The sequence below is a fragment of the Sciurus carolinensis genome, chromosome 1 (assembly GCF_902686445.1).
Source record: "Sciurus carolinensis chromosome 1, mSciCar1.2, whole genome shotgun sequence".
Taxonomy (NCBI): Eukaryota; Metazoa; Chordata; class Mammalia; order Rodentia; family Sciuridae; genus Sciurus; species Sciurus carolinensis.
The window spans coordinates 46,398,600-46,419,200 of record NC_062213.1 but is presented as its reverse complement, the minus strand read 5'-3'; the positions used below and the strand labels follow the sequence as shown (position 1 = coordinate 46,419,200).

Genomic DNA, 20,601 nt, shown 5'->3' with positions numbered 1-20,601 from the left:
ATTTGTATTCTCTGGACAAATGGGCATTAAAAGGCACTGCAGCAAACTATATACATGGTATTCTTTTTCTTGGCTTCACAATTTTAGCTAGTATATTGGCTTTTTGGTTTAATTCCAATGACACAGCTCATAAATGCAGGCTTTTTCTTCTGGGGTCTGAGGGAAACAATCATAAAATAAAAAGCTTTGACAGTCTGTCTGTTGTATTATAAAATGTAACAACCCCCACCCCCAAAGTTATGTGAACACAGGGAAACACTGCACAAACAAAAAGTTAGGAACACTTCAAACAATAGTATAAACACTGTGTTATTCTTCAATAAATTTCACTTACAATGGTATAAGTGTGTGAATTATATGACTTAGAGAAACTGTCAGAGGAAACTGAATGAACAGCTTCAGAGAGAGAGAACTCAAGCCACAATTATTTGTTCACCGTAACTTATTTTCTAAGCCCATGAGATGAAATTTCAGTTGTTCATGAGTACTAGCTAGTCTTTTCCCAGGCTGGGCAGTGCCTAAATGGATCTGTATGAATGAAAACCTCTTCTACCAGGGAATCAAACACACGGAGGACTTTTACAGGACCCTGTCACGTTTCTGAATTTTGTACAACTGGCAGTCATAGGATATGTTCAAAATACGTACCTCCCACCAAAGTATGGGGGATCCTTTGAATATATTTCACACAACAGACCCCTCTGGCAGATTTATAATTTTGCGTAGCTTGAAGGGAGAAACTGGACTGGCAGGATGTTTTCTGGTTTCATTAGCATAGCCCAGCCTACATCCAACACACGCCCAGAACTACCTCATTAACCATTGGGATTGCAGCCAAACACATAAGACTACAGTGAATATAAAGGGAATTACTGGCAAGAAAGCTGTAGACTAACTTACCACCGAACCCATTGCTTTTCCAAGATCAGAAATATATTACACTAAGAGGAACCACTCTTCATTCAGATAAGAATTCAAGGTTTTCATCTATAGTTTTTATTTTCAATAATTAGCTGCATCATAAGACATATAGCCCAGCTGTATCTATTTAAGTGCTTTTAATCTCTCTCTCTCTCTCTCTCTCTCTCTCCCCCCCCCCCCACCCCTCTCTGTCTCCCTGTCTCCCTCTGTTTCTCTAACTTATTTTCTGGGTAGCTTTGACATTGTTAACCACAGACGAATTGGAGTCTGGCATTGAAAAGAGGTGTTCTGCAACGTTTGTTTTTTTTTCTTCCCCCTTGTCTAAAGAAGTTGACTTCTACAACAGGGAATCTGAAAAATGACAGGGGCGAAGAGGAAAAAGAAAAGCATGCTCTGGAGCAAGATGCATCCCCCACATTATGAGGACATTAAACGGTGGTGCAGAAGGCGGCTACCTATTTTGGAATGGGCACCACATTACAATCTGAAAGAAAACCTGCTTCCAGACACCGTGTCTGGGATAATGTTGGCAGTTCAACAGGTGACACAAGGTAACGTACTGCATTTAGTTTTCCATTTTTCTGCAGAGTGGATGTCGCTTTCCTTCTTGGAGGGTATTATGACCTGGGATGGACAATTTAGCGAACAAAATAGAAATTTAACGAAACCATTATTAACTGGGAAAATAAGCAGTGTGGATATCTTTATTAAGAGTTTTCCTAATTGTCTTTTAATTTCTGTGTTATCTTTTGCTAGCAATTAAGCATTGACCCTGCTTTTGAATGACATTACACAGTTGTGCGGTTTAAGTTCATACAGTTTTAGAGTAAAAGATCAGTAATTATGGGAAAATAAAATTTTATAACTTGCTCTTGCAGATATAATTTCCTGCCTTCACTGAATCAATCTATAAAATATCTCCTGGTTTGAATACAATTGTCTTTCAACCTAATTAGTAGCACACAATTACCTGTTGTTGACTTTAGAGCAGTTATAAGCAATGAACAAAGCTTTCTGCACAAAAGGAGACTCTTTGCCAAGATCATTATTTGCAAAGAGAATACTGTATGTCTTTAGAGCTTATGTTTTACTGTGTATGCACATTTACTTTTGTGTCCCATTACCTACTGCATCTATATCTTAATAAGAAATCTAAACTGGTGAGAAGTCTGATTTTAACTGTTCCAAAGCAGATTCTAAATGATATTTTGGGTTTAGATAGGTGTTTCTCTTCATGAAACTAGTTAACTAGTGTGCACATGTGTGTGTGTGTTTTCTCTAAAGGTACATTAATCAGTTTTTGGATAATTCAGGTAGTGATTTTCTACCTGTAGCAAGGAAAGGCACTGCTTTCTCAGCCTTGAGAATTTGGAACGGTTTTCTTGGCATAGACTCTGTAGGTTTATATTTCCTTGCTATTTCACTACCTCCCTGGCTCTAACTCTTATTTATATTGTTAAATTATAAGCACTCTTTTAATTAAATTATTCTGTAGCTGGAACAAACTGGTTTGTGTATTTGTGTTTTTAGTGTGATTAGGAACATCTGCACTGGTGGCTTTACTTTAAGATCCATAACACTATCATACTTTTTGGGATTCCATTTCATTACATAGTTTTGTATTACATTTTTAATGACCATTTTGCTAATAGCAAAGCATAGTGATCTTTCAGAAAAATGCAAACTAAATAAATATTTGATTTAAAATTCAAAATGAGACCCCACTGTGGAGTTTAAAAACTTAGGTGATGAACTAGAAAAGGACTTTTTCATCAGATAGTTTCAGCATATGTTATAAATTTATCTTGCTTTAACTTAATGTAAAATGAAGAGAATTATGTTTTTACTAATAATTTGTCTTTCATGTTTGGGATATATCAGGTTAATTAGAACATTTTTGAGATATGATTGAGTTTCATGATGCAAGTCCTTAATGCTGAGGTTTGTTTATAAGTCTTTGGTAGTTAACTGCATGGCTTTTATTTGGGTATAGATTTTGAGGGATTTTGTTTTATGAGTTATGTATTTCATTGACTATGAAGAAACACATTGGTCAGTCCCCAACTGGTGAACAACACAAAACTTACTCTGCCCTTGTGCCATGGGAAAGTACAGATTTGGCTGCTGATTCTTTTGGAAGTCTACCAGTGAAGGGACAAGTCACACTGTTAAGAAGAATTTAAAGGTTTTTGCTGGCATATGAAAAGACTAATCTTTCTAAAAGCACCTATTTTTTTAAATACAATTCTCACTCAAACTTTTTCATGGTCATCTACAATGGACAGTTAAAAAGTGAAATATCATGAAGTTATCATTTGTTTTAAGGGGTAGTGTGCTAACCCTTCATGTATATCACCACCCCCATCCTCAGTGACAGCGATCTCCTCTCCATTTTACATATGAGGAAAGGCAGGTTTAAAGAATAAGGAATTTCCCCTGGACCTCATACCTGATAAGTGGTAGAGTCAGGATATGATTCCAAAGCCAACACTCTTAACATTTTCACTTTATATTCTACACTGCCAAAACAACCAGACTTTTCATAATACCAATGTTATTAGTAATAGGAGACATTCTTTTGGAAAGGTACAAGTATCTTTCCCTTCAAATTACTTTTACATTCAATTTTCATCCTTGTAGTTTTTAGACCCCAAAGGTGAAGTGACAAGAAAAATAACTACAGTAGAATGCAGAGAAATAAAGGCATTTAGATATCATCATCTCCTATTTGTGTTAATATGATACTGGTGATTATCATCAGCTCCATTTCTTTAGGAAAACCAGAAGGGTTTCATAATGAAAACAAAAAACAAATATCCTTTTAAAACTTTACAGAGTTTCAAAGCAGCTTTTCATTGACTCAGCATAGTAGAATTATATAGAATTATTGAATTCAATGTTTTTCACTGTAAATATAAAAAGTCTAGGAATCCATCTAGTTACTGTTTTTCATTCTATCTCTAGAAATAAATTTAAAATTAAGAAGTATAATGGAAACTAGCATTTGAGTTTTTTTATGTATCAATGACAAGAAGTTATTTTTAATTACATTATTAAAGATTTTCTAATTGTAGCCTATAGATACTTTTCAGTTATCAATATATCTGACTCCTTTATAATATTTTCCGTATTGGCAGTACTCTTTCTAGACACCTTTCTTCTCTTGGTTTCAAGACACTAATCTTTCATTTTTTTTTTTTTTTCCACTCTCTGTCTGAACTACTCTTCTAAAGAGCCTCTACAAGTTTTGCTCTTTCCATTCTACTTTTCCCATTCAACACTAGTGTTCTTGGAGACTCAAACCCTGGCCTTCTCAAAAAACATCTCAGACAATTTCATCTGCATAAAAGACTCTCACTATCATTACCATGCTAGACTCTCAAACCAAGATCCATATCTACTCTGCAAACCTAGTGTGTTCTGAAAGCACATCAGCTGTCCCATTTAGTCTTCTAAAACCAATGGACTGGCACTGCCACCTTAACCAAATTTATAATAGTTAATGATGATATTAAAAAAGGATAAATGTAAGTACTGTTTTAAATATATAGTCTCTGGATATATATTTATATATATACATGGTATATCCAGAGAAGATAAATAACTTGCCTAAAGTCACACAGCAAATGGAAAGAAATCACATACATTTGAACTCAGGTTGTCTGGCTTTAGGATTATGCTCACAGTTTTTGCTAGACTTTCTCTTGTAGAAAGTCTTGTGAGTCATTCTCAATTCTTTGTTCTTTTTGCTGCCCTGGCCACTATCATACAATCAGACACCAGGTTCTTTCATTTCCATCCTTTAAGTATCTTTTCAACCAGGTAGCCTTGCTTCATGCCTCTGCTGCCACCCTAATGCATCCTTTGAACCACCGAAGTCCCCATCCTGAGTCTTCATTCTCTGCTCTGTCTCCGCCTGTAGACGGCATTCCATACTGCAGCCAGAATAAGAAAAGATTTGAACATACAGCTTCCCTGTTCAGAATGCTTAAAAAGTCCTCTATTTCTTCTCAGATAAAAGTCCAATTCTTCAGAATACACTCTCAGCTGATGAATAATCTGGGCCTCCTTATATAAAATTCTACTCAAAGAGATCTCTCCTCTGATAACACTTATTATCTCCTGGGAAGACTTGTGTTTTCTTCCCCTGGCACCCTTTGTACTTTTGACATATCTCTTTGATAGTCTTTATTTAACATATTGTATCATAAACTTAGATGCAACTCTTTCTAGACTGGTCTGCAAATGCTGGAAACAGCGACAATGCCTTCACCTTTATATTCTTACTAACTTTTATTACCCTGCACAAAGAAGTAGGTTTTCAATAAACTCTGGAAGAGCTAAGCCTTTCTGTAAGCCACTGAGTGTTCTGTTGCATAGGCTGTCACCATTGGAATGAAGGTGAATTTAAATTAATTCCTATGTTTTAAAAATAACCCTTCTAAGGATACTGATAGTGAAAAATATACATTAAAATATGAGTAATTGGTTCCTTCCAATTTCTCTTTCTTGAAGTTACAAACTTGTAGCCCTCTAGACAAGTCTGGTAAAAGGTGCATCTTCTTTGTTCCAAATAATGTTAATTTTTTCAATCAACATTGACAAATAGGATGTTTTATACAAAAATACAAATACTTTGCTTCTCTTAAAAAAGAGGAAGACATGGCCACACAATGCCCACATTCCCATGTGGCAGAAATCTGCTGGTCTCATCAGAGGCTTCCCGCTTCAGGCAGGGCATGCTCTGCACATCCTGCCACAGTCCCTGCCACTCCCTGATCCTCTGCCACCCTTCTTGCTAGTGTTCTCATTATAAGTTTAGCCTGGGCTAATGTGTTTATTGAGATGCTTTGAACTCACTTAAATAAAACATTTATGGAGAGATTATTTTAGATTAGGTTCTTAAACTGGATCTACAGAACTTTCAGTCCTATGAACTTGGACTAATGTATTATTTCAATATTCAAAATTTCTTCAGAAGTCTATGCATTTTTTTGTTACTTGTTTTAAAAAAATATTCTGGGAGAGTCAATAGGGCTTTACCAAGACTTCCAGAACTGTGATTGTTCCTTCACAAAGTAAATAAATGTAAATAGGTACATTCATTTCAAAGAAAGAAGGGTAAAAGAAATCATAGCTCATTTTTTTTACTATGTTCAAATGTTTCTCAGAAACCATTTGCATTTAAAAAGTCTTTAAAACATTGAGGAGCCTTTATTACTATCACCAGGTAAGAGACATTTGCTATAGGTGTCTTCTGCCATAATGTGCTTTAGCTGATGTCTTGAAGGTCCTCACTACTGAATGTGTTTTGAAGATGAGCAAACATTTGTAGAGAATGTCATCCACACAAAATATGTTACCAACATTGGTTGGCAAGTTAGCCAGCATCAGACTGGTGTGTAGACTGCTTAGTTCACATTCTAGCCAACACAACCACTTGGGAGTTACTGTGTTCCAACCTGAAAACTCAAGCTCTGAGACAGGGTGGAAACTAAAACGCATGACTTGCCGTATAAGAACCGGATCTCCTGGGGAGGAATATGAGAGTGTTTTGCCTTGCATTCCAAGGGATCACCTAGAATTTTTGTTCCACAACCATGAAATTTTTAAACTGCCATAGGGTTGCCTGATGTTCAAACCACAAAGTTTTGGGCCACAGACAAACGATGGATGTTCCTTATAATTATGCAGAATGTGTGGCATTACTGGCACCAAAACATATGTGTGGAAGCTGAGCTTCATTGCACTCCTGAGGGCAGCTTAGTGACATGTGGAACAATAAGTGGAAATTCCTGAAGCATACTGCACTGAGAAGATTAAAGGCTTGTCTGGGAATTCTTCCCTGCATGCGCTCAGCCTTGGGGATACAGAATACTAATACTGTATCTCTAATCCAACCCCCTAAATCACTGCATCTTCCTGCTAGTGACTTTTCTCCAGGAACAAAGGCAGCTAAATATTCTTATGTACATCTAAAATATATTTTCCATGACCCCCATGAAATATAATTAGGCACTAGTGACACTTAGCTATTTTTTCCCTTTGGCTCCATTTCTCCTCATCCCATGACCTCACTATTGCTTCAGCCTGCATTCGGCACTTCTGATTTTCTTTGTCATCAATGTAGAAAAATGATGACTCAGATATCAAAAGTACATTTATTGGGATGATACCCCCTTTAATATTTTGAGTTGTCCACATGGAAAAGCCATGATCTTCCTTTTTAGGGTGTTAAGAACTTGAAGTTTTGTAATAATAGCAGTGAGGATGAGGTGTGTGACCTATGGAGTAGTAGACTTCTGTGTTTGCCAGCTACATTCCATCCCTGTTGTCTTTAGTAGCTGTGCCTCAGATTTGTTTTGGGCAATATTATGGTTTATATATGAGGTTCTCCTCAGAAGCTCATTTGGGAGACAATGTAAGAACATTTAGAGGTGAAATGATTATGAGAGGTGTAATTTAGTGGATTAATCCATTGATGGATTAACTGGGTGGTAAATGTAGCCACATAGGGGTTGGAGAAAATAAGTCACTGGGGCTTATATTTTGCCCCTGGGAAGTATTGCTCTCTGTGCTTCCCGGTGGTCATGTCCTGAGCTACTTTCCTCCACCATGTCCTTCCACCATGGTGTTCTGCCAACTGAGCCCTCTGAAACCATAAGCCTCAAATAAACTTTTCCTCCTCCACATTGTACTTGTCAGGCCTTTTGGTCACAGTGACAAAGTAGCTGACTAAAACAAGGAAGAATGCCTCTTCCATTTATAGTACATGGTTTAAGTGTGGTTCTACTTCTGGCTCTAGTGATGGAGTCTATCCAGGCTGATCAGTGAACTGAATGCTTCTAAACCAGGACCTTCAACTTTGAGAGCCCTTTGGTATTAACTGGGACTCATAAAACAGTAGTTCCTGGGTCCCACCTTGAATAATTAAATCAGATTTTTCTGGAGGGTTTGATCAGACCTAGGCATCTTTTCTTCTTTTTCACTTCTTCTTGTAGTCTTTCCTGATTCTAATGTGTATTGGTGTTGAGAGCTGGATCCAGACAGTTATTGGTCCAGGTGAAGGTGTGGGGCCCAAAGTGTGATAACTGGCACAATTCCTTACTTCTGGCCAGTGACTGATTCTGAAATAAGATTTGCACTCTAGGCACAAGGGTATGGGTTTATTATAAAAAAAGATTAGTAATTTATTATTTAAAAATGGTAATAAAATGTGGTCCAGTCAGTCTAGATCCCAACATGCATGTTGAAACTTTTGGGAGGAGACAGCTTTCTCCTTTGTGCTGGAGCTGATGATGCACCTCAGTGGCTTCCCAGGACCTCCAAGATAGGTCACAGCAGAGAGGAACAGTCCTGATGACAACTAAAACAGCCATGACTTCACTTGCATGTACATATAGCTTTTTCCTTTGTTTAAGTAGGTTTAAGTTGGGTTTCTGCTAATCACTTTAATGACACATTTGAGTGCTATTACTCCCTAAATATACTGCACATCTTATGAAACCCAGTAAGATAAATATTATTGTATTTTATATTTTCATGAGAGAGGAGTTTGAGGTTCAGAACATTAGGTGAATTGCCCCCAATTTTAGTACTGCTAAGACAGATTCAAACATTGACTTGCCAAGCCTCAGTCTTTCTCTCTGGCTGCCTTCTGTTGCCCTGGATGTTTCTAGCATGGCAAACATTACCTGGGTGGGACTGTGGCTGACTCTGGGCCTCCCTTCACATCAATGGTCAGCAGCCCTTTCGCATGGTGACATGCTACCTTCCTTGACAAATTAAAGCCCAGGTTGAATCCTGAAGAGAGCTCAGATGGCAGGAAGAACACTTACACGTGGAGATATTGCTCTTTTCCTTTAGGGTTGATAATGGCCCCCTGCCAGAGTTGGTTAGGATGAGAGAGGGAGGGGAGATGTGCTTTAATACTGGTTTAAGCATAAGTGAACGATGTTTTACCATGTAACAGAGATGACATAAGATAAAATGTTTGAGAATTTAATAAAGACAAAGGGACAATAAAAGGGACAGAGTACCATGGAATCTGTAACTAGTACTAGGAAATTCCTAGTGCCAGAACTTATAACTAGTATCATGAACCTGAAACTTCAACTGGTTTGGCTCTTTTGTCTCATCTTTGATCTCTTCTATCCATATAGATGCCACCTCTCACCCTGACCACCTGCAGTCTGGGGCACCATTGCAGATACTTATTATCTCCCATTCTGAGTTCCAACAGAGCAAGACCCAGCTTGAGCTCTCCTAAGCTTTGTAACACTGGCGATGTCTGCCCACCAGGAAAGACTTTATCCCCATTCACTAGAGCTTTAGCAGCACAGTTTCATCTCATCTTAATATCATTTCTCTCAATAAAAAACACAATGACATTTTTTTCTCATTTCAATGTGAATGCTTGGTCGTCTTTTCTTTTCTCTATATATTTTGCTTTTCAAGAGCTAATCCATTTCCATGGCTTCAACTGCCAATTTTCTACTGGCAAATTGTAGAAATATATTTCCAGCCCAATTTTCTCTTTCCAGTTCTAGATAGAAATATTCATCTGTCTAGTGGACATCATCAGAATGTCTTCCAAGGATGCATTTAAAACCAAACATTTCGTTTTCTTTCCTAAAACCAGTCCTTATCCTCTATCTTTATTATCATGGAAGTTACCCCCCTATCTATCCAGTTGTCATGCTAGAAATCTGGGAATGATCCTTATTGCCCTTTCCCTTTAAGAGCCATATTCTATTAGTCATGTTCTATAAATTCTTCTGTCTGAACATCTCTCAGAGACAGTCTGATGCCCATTGTCTTTGTGGCAACTTCCCAGATAGTAATAAATATAACTACATTTGCTAAATACCTAAATTTGCCATATGCTGTGATAAGCATTCATTGTGTATTATATTAGCCTTTATAAACACCTTAAGAGTTTGATGCTGTTATTACCTATGTTTTACAGATGAAGGAAGACTGATTAATTTTCTAAGGCAATACATTTCAATATGACAGAGGGAATGTTTAAATGCAAGTCTTTCTGACTTCAAAATCCATGCTTCTAATTAAGAGGCATCAAAATTCATTGCTAGTCAGTTAAGGTATCTACTCATTTATAGTTTTGTCCCTCTATTATCTATGTAAAACTTTAATAAAAATAAATTTGGTCAGGCAGCAGAGAAACTTACTATCTATTCCTGTTTCTCAGACTCAATTTCTTAGATCGCTTCCAGATCACGATAATTCTTTTTATGCTTGTGAGATCTCCATGGATAGCCATTTAGAGCATGAAAGCCTAGTGTAATTTACCTTACCCCTTCTAGTGATTATAGCCACTGACCTTTGATTAATAAGTGCCTGTGAGCCAAAAGAACATGTACTGATAGGAATTTTGTTTTCATGCAGTAGTGGTTCTTGAATATATGTAAATTTACCCTGGGAGACCCACTTGTAATATTGCTTAACCCTGAGCCTGCTGATAGTGTGAACCAGACAGCTGGCTATACTGTGGTTTGCTAATAACAATGCTAAGACCACCACAAACCAGTTACCAGATGGAAATAACTTTCATCATTACCCACACAGTTTGGGTTTGATTTTGTATGTGTAATTCTTGGAAGTGCCTACCACTACCTAATTATTTTGTTTTCAAGAATATTGAAATCTGTCTTGCTAGGGTCTTTGTTCATTTCTGTTAAAAAATATTGGACAGAATATAGTCTTTTATTATGTTCTTAGAAAGAGACAGAAAAGTATAAGACAACAATCTAGCCCACAAGGCGCTTATTATTTTTTCTTTCCTCAGAAATGCGTACAAAAGTGTATGAGAATATGATCTTGTTATTTCAACCTTGAAGATATCACTCTGGTGAGCGTATGTAAGGGTGGGAACATTTTCTTAATGAAAGTTTACAGAGTATTGGTTTCAGCCATTTTTTGCCTTGAGTAGGTTGCATAACCCAAGGAACTGCCAAAGAATTCTGCTTTTATTTAGGAATATGAAGACTAGTACAGTTCCTTCTATATAGTATAACATGAAATGAATGTTTGGTGGTAAAAATTGGATAGATATGGAGGACAAAGTAGTGGTCTTAAAAAAGCTAGCAAAATTTGATTAACTATAGGTATTGGTATTATCTTTATCATTATATTTATCATTTTAAGAAATCAAATCCTACTCATTCCTCTTTCCCTAGAGGGGATCTCTAGGGAACTATATACACAGGTAACATTTAGGAAATGGCAACCAGTGTCCCACTTTATTTGCTGAATTAGTGTGCAAAGTTAGCTCTAGCAACACCAGAGTGCAGAAAAACAGTGCAGAACTGATATCTAAGGTTTTTAAAGCTAAGGTTTAAATGTGCTTGTGGAAAGAGAAAGAGAAACATATCAGAGCTTACTTTGAGGCAGGCCCTGGTCCTTTTATCATGCCAATAGCATGGATTAAGAAATAGTAGAAGAGAGAAAAACATAAACTCTTGGACATGGCCTTCTTCCACCAGGAAATGTGTGTTCTCTTCGGAGTGTTCAAATTTGATCCTTATCATTAGCAGCCCTTCTCTTGGGTAGGAAGGTGGAAGGTAGTGGAAAGAAAGGGGTTGGACAACTTCTTCTCTACAGATTGAGTTGAGTTGTGATACCACGTATGGAGAGACATAGAATCCTGACCTGGAATTGGGGTCAAGCTCAGGGAGGCTAGCTAACACATGCAAACAGCCTGGTGAATGAAAGTTTAGTGTCTGAATGTCAACCTGTGGGACCAGGACCAAAAAGGTAAAACTAGGGAATAAAGTGTTGAAATCTTATGTTAAGTGTAGGAGCAAATCAGAATTAGAATGTTGATCCAAGATTCTTGGTAGAAAGAGGTCTGAGTTACAGTCTAGGGACCCAGCAGTATTGATCGCTCTGAGTCTTCTTTAAGTTCTACCTAGTGTATGAGCAGGGAGGTAGCAGCTGTCATTGAAGGTTATGTGTTGATGTCCCCATCCTCATGTTAAAACAGCAGGTTGGTCTCTTGGCCTACCTGTGGATTATCCTAGGACCATTGGTGAAGTTATTTGACATTTTCTTTTTCAACTAAATGCGGAGGATCAAGTGGTTAGCAAAATCTCAGCCCATTAGTGCCTCTCAACTTTGAAGACAATGGGGAGTTTTGCTGACATCGACTTTAAATATGACCTCATTATTAAAAATTTGTGGGCTATAGGATGTAATGCAATCTAAGTCTTGAAGGGTGTTGAATATACTGCCTAGTCTGATTATTATTTTAGCACAATTATTAAACATATAATTAATATTTTAGCATTTGATAAGTGATCCATTACTTTGGGATATATTTAAATAATTTGTGTTATTAAAGAATGGGTCTACCTACATATAGAAACTTACCTTGAGTGTTGAGAACCTAATTTATAAATATTATTTGCATCCAAACTAGCTATTTTTGAATCCTAGTAAAGTGATCAATGATAATTATAGAATTCCATGTGACAGAAAGGAAAACTGACTTTTAAGGATAATTGTCTGGTCTCAATAACATCTATACTATTGGCCTACTAACCAAAAGGTATTATATCAGATCTACTGTACTTTGAGTAAAAGAATGGAGGAAATTTAGATTACAGGGGGGAAATGAGAGGGAGGTGGGGTATGAAAAATGGTGATATGAGACAGACATCATTACCCTATGTACATGTATGATTATATAAATTGTATGAATCTACATCGTATAAAACCAGAGGGGGGAAAAATGTACTCCATTTGTGTACAATGATTCAAAATGCAGTCTGTAAAAATAAAAAAATAATTTAAAAAAGATGATAAGCTTCAGGCAGAGATCAGAAATCTGTGATCAACCTTTCTGCTGCCTTGACCACTGGATTGTACCATTTTGACTTTATGGCCTTGATTCTTTACATTCATCCCAGATTTACGTACTTCCAAGATTGTACTGGGGCTGTCTTTTTACACACAAAAAATATACTTGGATGAAGGGTTTAATTTGTCTCTTACTTTGAAAGAAAGATCTTCTTGACCAAATCAACTACGAGTATAAATTTTTCCCTTTAGTATGGTATCGAAGCCTTGAGGACACCTTCTAGAGAGGATATTGACAACATCTAAGTGCTACAAAAATGCCACTCATCTATTCAACTCTTTCTTTTTGTCAGTACCATGTAGGGTCATGGGGTCTCTTCCTTTCAGGATTTTTCCTAGAATATTTTTTTCCTTCTCTTCCTATAATCTTTGCAAGGTTTCTTCCTCAAGTCTTAGGAGTAAACAACATCAGCCCTTCTTACTCTTAACTGCAATGTAGTTAAGAGTAACATTTCCCTTTCCTTATATCCCCTCTGCTCCCCTTCCCAGCCTCTAGTAATCACAGTTCTACTCTCAGTTTCTATGAGATAAACTTTTCACATTGCAATATGAGTGAGATCATACAGTGCTTGTCCTTCCGTGCATGACTTGCTTACTTCACCTGACATAATGATCTCCAGCTCCATTCATGCTGTTGAACATGACAGGATTTCATTCTTTCTCTTTGGCTGAATAGCACTCCACTGCATATACATGCCACATTTTCTTTATGCATTCATTGGCTAATGGATACTTAGGTTGTTTCCACTTCTTTGTATCTCCTATGGAGATAGAAAGTACTATGTATTTGGGTACATAGTAAGAGCTTTATAAGTACTTGTGGAATAACCATCAAAGAGACCTCAGTTTTGGACTCTGCCTATATTACTTAGGCAAGTTCTTTAGCTGCTCTAAACTATGCAAAATAGGGATAATAATACCTAGTATACAGGGTTGCTTTGAGGAAAAATGAGAGAAGATAAAGTACTCACGGCAGAATCTAGTATAACTGAGATGTTTGATAAATGCTATGATTATCATCAACTGTTCCCTATGAGAGCATAAACCAATAAGTGCAGATTATAAATAGAAACTCCACAAAGGCATAGATTTTTATCTGGGTTGCTAATTGATATATCACCTTATCTAGCACATAGTAGGTGCTTAATTCTAGGCAGATGTTTTCTTACTTGTATGTTTTAGCACTGCTACTTGAAGGTGAGAAGATGGAGATCTTCAGCTTTGCAAGAAATCTTCCAAAATAAGTTAGAGAAGTTCTAGGCTTCATACAAAATTTTAAGGATACCCCCACCACCCATTTGTCAGCAAATGGGTACTTCAAACTTATTTCTATCAATTACTGAAATCAATTACTAGAAAGATATCCTTTAGCATCTGCAGATCCTCTACGTATGAGTGTGTACATATTCTGTCTCTATTCCACTTCTTGCTCTCCATGTCCCCCTCAGCCTACCCAGTTAAAAAACAGAATCAGAAACAAAAGAATCCCAAAGAGACAAGAAAGAGATGGCAAATCAGCTAAGTAGCATGTTACGCTCCTTGTGTCATTGTATTTGGGTCGCTAGGCAGGCAAGCCAGCACTTATGTCCATGACTGGGTAAAAGAATATTTTAACAACTCTTTGTGTCCTGTGGGTCCAATATCATTTTCATTTAATTTATTGTGCACAAACTGTCTGGGATATTGCTGGATAATGGCAGTATGCAGTGAGAAGCATCATTATTGCTTTCTTCTGCTCTTGAACTGAATTGTGTAAGAAGGGAGTGCTGGTCTGGGTGCCAGCTTATGCCCTGGTCTGACCAGACAGTTTTGCTGCTCAGTCTTGGTGAGAGTCAGAGATTAGCAAAGTGCACCTTTTCCCCTGTTTGGTATTTCCTCATTTTCATGTGAGCATTAGTATATGGTATTGCATTCTTATCCACTTGAAGCCCATGAGCTAACTAATGGTAGTATGTGATTATCTTCAAGCAGTAACAACCTCTTCAGAGAAATTTGGCTGTTACAATCTTGTTTCAAAGTAAGTTAAATCATATTCTGAAAAGTGTTACTATCTTACATGTACTATCTGATGTTTACTTATATAATACTATCATTATAAGCTAAGAGATACTTCCTCTCCCCACTAAAATTACAATGTTGAATATTGTTATGTAATACCCTTTTACTAAAAATACTAAAATAGATGTGACAAGAAGAAAACCTTGCCATTTTTATTAACGATCTTGAAAAAAAATCATTCATGGAGTTTCCAAGTGCTGTTTGAGAAAACAAATTCGCTGCATTTGTGCATTTTATTACTGTTAGCTTGCATTCATATGACATTTTTCACTTTTTCAAAGAATCAATCCTTAATATGGTGCTGTGGGCCCCATTCATAAAGCCTGGATTCTTGACTACCAGAGACATCAGGAGCAGGGAGCAGTGCTCATCAACATTCTCCCCCGGATCAGGCCTTCTCATAGTCAAGATGTCTTCTTTATTCTGGGTTTACCAGTGGTTCTGACTGACCATTTCTCTCCCCTCCAAGAGCTGTGCTTCCTGGATTAGAAGTCATGCTAAAATTCTTATTAGGACTCACAGTTGACTGTCGTTCTTTCCACTTGGATTAAACTTTACTGAAGCAGAAACAGTTCTTTTACCAACAATCTATTTAAGGCTCTCAGCCAAAGCCTTGAATTGCTGATGTTTTTAATGCACTCTATCTTATCGTCCACTTCCTTTCATGCACCACAGACTTGTGGTTTTCTTCCATGTCATATCCAGACATGGGAAACAGGGACTGCCCATTGCTCTTTCTAATCAGGTATTTTCAGGTTCCAAAGAAAAAATGGTAAGAAAAAGCAAAGAAATGGCATTTTTTTCTGCATATTTGAGTTTTTACCTGCACCAGGCTCCTGTTAGCCTTGGGTACCATGTGAAATTGAACCCTTTCTCAATCATCTTTCCTTTCCCTTCTGGTTTCTCATTTGTGACATGTATCCTCCTTTCTTGCTTGAACTTTGAGTGATATCTACATGGTCAGTTTTCCTAAACACCCTCAGAAATCCCTCTTTCATAGGAAACACATTTTATAATTCCAACAATGTTCACAAAACATTCTACTTGTTGGTCTGTCTTAGAACCTGGCTCTCTCAATATGGGGCATTAGTTCCTAAAGACCCTCTCATTGGAAAGTAATCATTCTACCACTGTCCTGGTAAATCATGTACAGAACTCATTATACTTGCATATATCTGCTTAATATTGATCTTGTTCAATATTACATCCCCATTTGCATCTGCCCCTTCCAAGGTCAATGTTTTCACATAGTCATAAATGTTTGAAAGTAAAATATTCTAACAGAAATTGATTAAGAACACTATTTCTTCCCAGCCCAATTTCCCTGGGGTTCAATTCCTTATTTACAGTGATACTGGAGAGGCTGGAGAGTCTTTGTGAGATCTGGTTAAGAGGAAGTTGCCACAAAATACTGAAATTAACAGAGATAAAATAAAACTTCTGATACGGATCTATAACAAAGACATCATCAAGACACTGGCGAGTTAATTCTGTAATTTAAATATTTAAGTTTCTGCACAAGAAAACCTGAAATGCCCTAAAATCCTGAAAATATCAAGAATTTTAATAGGGACTTTCTCTTTTTTCTTTTTTTTCTTGCAGCTGGGGATTTGAACCTGGGACTTGTGCTTGCAAGGCAAGCACTCTACCAACTGAACTATATCACCAACCCAATAGGGAGTTTCTTAATTCAACAGTTTAAACAATGTGATATTATTAGCTGGTTATAAATAACATAAATTATAGTTTATCAATATTATAAAACAAACTTAAAAATTATGTATGTTTATAGAGTGCCAAATAATGTTTGGTATATGTATATAGTGTAGCATGGCTAAACCAAGTTAATTAGCACATGTATTACCTTTTCTATAATGAGAATACTTCATATCTACTGTCTTAGAAATTTCAAGTATATGTTATTATTTATTATAATCATTATGATGCACAGTAGAGCTCTTGAATTTATCTCTCTTGTCTAACTGAAACTATGTATCCTTTGACCAACATCTATAATCCTGCCACCTCCAGCCTTCAAACTTTATGAGTTTGACATTTTTAGATTCCACATATAAATAAGATCATGTGGTGTTTGTCTTTCTGTGCTTGGCTTATTTCATTTAGCGTAATGTCCTCAAGGTTAATCCATGTGGTTGTAAATGACAGGATTTCCTTCTTTCTTAAGGCTGAGTAGTATTGCACTGTTTGTATGTGTATGTGTGTGTATTTATACACATGTACACACACACACACATATATATATATATGTATATATATATATATACTATACCCACAAACACATATGTAACACATTTTAAAAAATTTGTTCATTTATTAGTGTACACTCTGGTTAATCCCTCGACTATTGTTAAATAATGCTCCATGAACATGGGAGGACATATATGCTTTCGATTGACTGATTTCATTTTCTTTGGATATATAGATATATATACTCAGTACTTAGGTTGGTGGATTTTTATGGGAGTTTTACCTTTTTTTTTTTTTTTTTTTAACGAACCAGGTATTGAACCCAGGAGTGCTTTACTACTGAGCCACATCCCCATATTTTATTTAGAAATAAGATCTCACTGAGTTGCTTAGGGCTTAGTTGCTCAGTTGCTGATGCTGGCTTGGAATTCATGATTCTCCTGTCTCAGTCTCTGGAGCTGCTGAGATTACAGGCATGCACCACCACACCTGGCTTTATTTCTAGTTTTTGGAGGAACTTTCATACAAATTTTCATAATGGTTGCACAAACTTTTCCACCAACAATGCACAAGGATTGTCTGTTCTTCACATCCTCACTTACACTTATTATCTTGTAACTTTTTGATGTTAGCCCTTCTAACAGGTGTGAGATGGTATCTCATGCATTTCCCTGGTGATTAGTGATGTTCAGAATTTTTTTTCATGTATCAATTGTCCTCTGTATGTCTTCTTTTAAGAAATTTCTCTTCAGATCCTTTACATAGTATTTTATTGTATTGCTTTCTTGCTGTGGAGTTGCTTGAGTTCTTTATATATTTTGGATATTAACCCCTTATCAGAGGTCTGATTTGAAAATATTTTCTCCCACTCTATAGGTTTTCTCTTCAATCTGTTAATCATTTCCTTGTCTGTATAAAATGCTTCAGTTTGGTATGATGTTTTTTGTCTCTTTTTACTTTTATTGTCTACAGTTGAGGTTACAGTCAAAGACATCACCCTATGTACATGTATGATTACATGAATGGTACGAATCTACATTGTGCACAGCCATAGAAATGAAATGAGGTACCCCATTTGTATACAATGAATCAAAATGCAGTCTATAAAAAATAAAAAATAATAATAAAAAAGAAAAAAGAAAAAACAAAGACTTCGTGGCTCAGACCAATGTCACAGAATTTTTCCCTTGTGTTTTCTTCTATTACTTTTAGAACTTCAAATCTTATGTTTAAGGTTATTTTGTGTAAGATAAGTAATTAAGTAACTAATCTTTTCCTAGAAAGTCTCTCAAAATGTATAAGATTTAGGACTCAAGAAACCTGAAACTGCCCCCAGGATAAGGCTTATTTTATCTTCGAACTAATTAAATAATTCAACTTCTTTTGATTCCTTGTCCCCATTTAGCTCTGTCTTTCTTCTCTTTAAAAATAGGATTTTTTCAAGTGTGGTTCATGTTTCCTGCCTGTTCTCCTTCTACTCATAGGCATGCCCTACCTGTTCCTACTTGATTCCTCATCCACTGTTCCCCTAGGAAGTGCTCTTTATGATTTCACCAGCAGCCTCTCTGTTGTCAGAGTCAAGGGACACTTTTGGCCTTAGTTAGGAATGCCATTTCTGTGGAATCACCATATACTCTTGGCTTTAGCTTCCTTATGTACTTTTCTTATCTACTTTTCTCTCTGCACAGGCAGTTCCTTCACCACTTAAATTTTGGTGTTGACTGGGCTTTCAGACTTTGGCTCATTTGGCCAGTCTCTTCAGGACCTGATCCAGGGATTTTGCTGTATTTTTTTTTTTTTTTTTTTTTTTTTACCATTGCTGTCCTCCTGCTCACATCCAGTCAGACACTGTTAGCCTTGTGACATGTGGTAGTTCTGTGGTTGAACCCAAGCAACACAACTGATTAACTGATTTGCTTTTTTTTTTTTTTTTTTTTTTTAGTTGTCAATGGACTTAATTTTCTTTCTTTCTTTCTTTCTTTCTTTCTTTCTTTCTTTCTTTCTTTCTTTCTTTCTTTCTTTCTTTCTTTCTTTCTTTCTTTCTTTCTTTCTTTCTTTCTTTCACTACTGGGGATTGAACCCAGGGCATTGTGCTTGCAAGGTAAGCACTCTACCAACTGAGCTATATCCCCAGCCCCTATTTTATTTATTTATATGTGGTACTGAGAATTGAACTCAGTGCTTCGCACATGCTAGGCAAGCGCTCTACCACTAAGCCACAACCCCAGCGTGCTGATTTGCTTTTTAATCATGTATGTGACACTTATGGGCTCATGAAAGTTGAAATTTTTGTTATTTTTCTAACATATCTTTGAGACTTCTTGCTTCTTTTTTTTTTTTAAAGTCACTTTACTGAGGTAAAATTTTCATGTCATTACATAAATAAAAAAATTAAAATTTGCATGTGAGATGTGCCTCTCACGTCACTGAGGCCATCATTCTTTTCTTCAGATAGAGTTAGCTTTTATGTCATTTGGCCTTTCTTGGGTCAGTTTGAGAACCCTGAAGTTAGTCATGGTTAGGATCTAAATTCTCTTGCTATCTACACAGATCTGGTTATTAGGATCTTTCAAGCAGAGACGAACAAGAAGCTGTAGAAGGCACAGCAGATTCTTTCAGGACAGTACTGAGCAAACATCTTCTCCTGGTCATGAAAAAGTTCTATGTCCTGCAGTGGTTCCTCTCCAAGCCACAGGATGCAGGCCTTTTCAGAAGTCTGGCAGGTCAATTGGACTGCCATTCTCTGAGGAACCTCATGTTTTCGATGCCATCCTTTTCCTCCTCAAGCAGTGGTGAAATCCTAGTTTTCCCTCCAGCTCTTGAGGAAAAGTGAGTCAATTCCTCTCTTGTTTGGTGTGTTGCATCTCATTTGGCATCGGAGAATACAGTTAAGCACCTGGAATGAACTTTGACTGGAGTTTCTCCTTCTTGGCCCAGCCATTTCTTCTCTAATCTGATGGATTATCAGAACAGAGAAGAAGCTGGGTGAGAGGAGGTCCTAAAGGTTCAAATGTCCACCATCTTGAATCACAGGTTAAATTCCTAACCACTTAATACATAAAATACTTTACTATCTAATGTATGTTTTACCATCTCTTGGCACTGTCTCACATGAATCCCTTTTGTGAGCGCACCAAATGACTCCATATTCCAGAGCTAAGCAAGTTTTTTTAGAACTCTGTGCCTTTGAACAGGTCCCACAACCTAAAATGGTCTCCTCAACTTCACTCCTCAAACATCCATTCCTCATGCATTTTTGCCCATGTATTACTCACCATTTTCTGTTCTTGGAAATCTTTGGATTCAATCATTCATTCCCCATCTTAAGGTTTAGTTATCTTTTGTAGCAGCAACTACAAATAAATGTTATTTGTATTTCCATAAAACCATAAATATGAGGCAAAAACATTCTAGAAATTTCGTGTAAGGAAAATTTTAGAAGGCTGTCATTTGGAAATGTCTTCTTGTATGTGATAGAAAACACAATCTGATGTAGCACAACTAAGAAGGGAATTAATTGGTTTTATAAATGAA

At 36.7% G+C, this 20,601-nt stretch overlaps 1 protein-coding gene across 2 annotated transcripts in view; it reads left to right on the top strand.

Moving 5' to 3' along the window:
* The first annotated feature begins 851 nt into the window (after nucleotides 1-851).
* Slc26a7 (solute carrier family 26 member 7) overlaps nucleotides 852-20,601 on the top strand; it is a 115,008-nt gene continuing 95,258 nt past the window's right edge. Inside the window, exons 1-2 of one of the 2 annotated variants that reach the window (XM_047557356.1) lie at nucleotides 852-979; nucleotides 1,268-1,472. In XM_047557356.1, coding sequence (XP_047413312.1) covers nucleotides 1,280-1,472 — 193 coding nt within the window. In that variant the 5' untranslated portion in view covers nucleotides 852-979; nucleotides 1,268-1,279. Of the gene's footprint in view, nucleotides 980-1,248; nucleotides 1,473-20,601 lie in introns of both variants that reach the window. The other variant, XM_047557345.1, reaches the window with a different exon arrangement.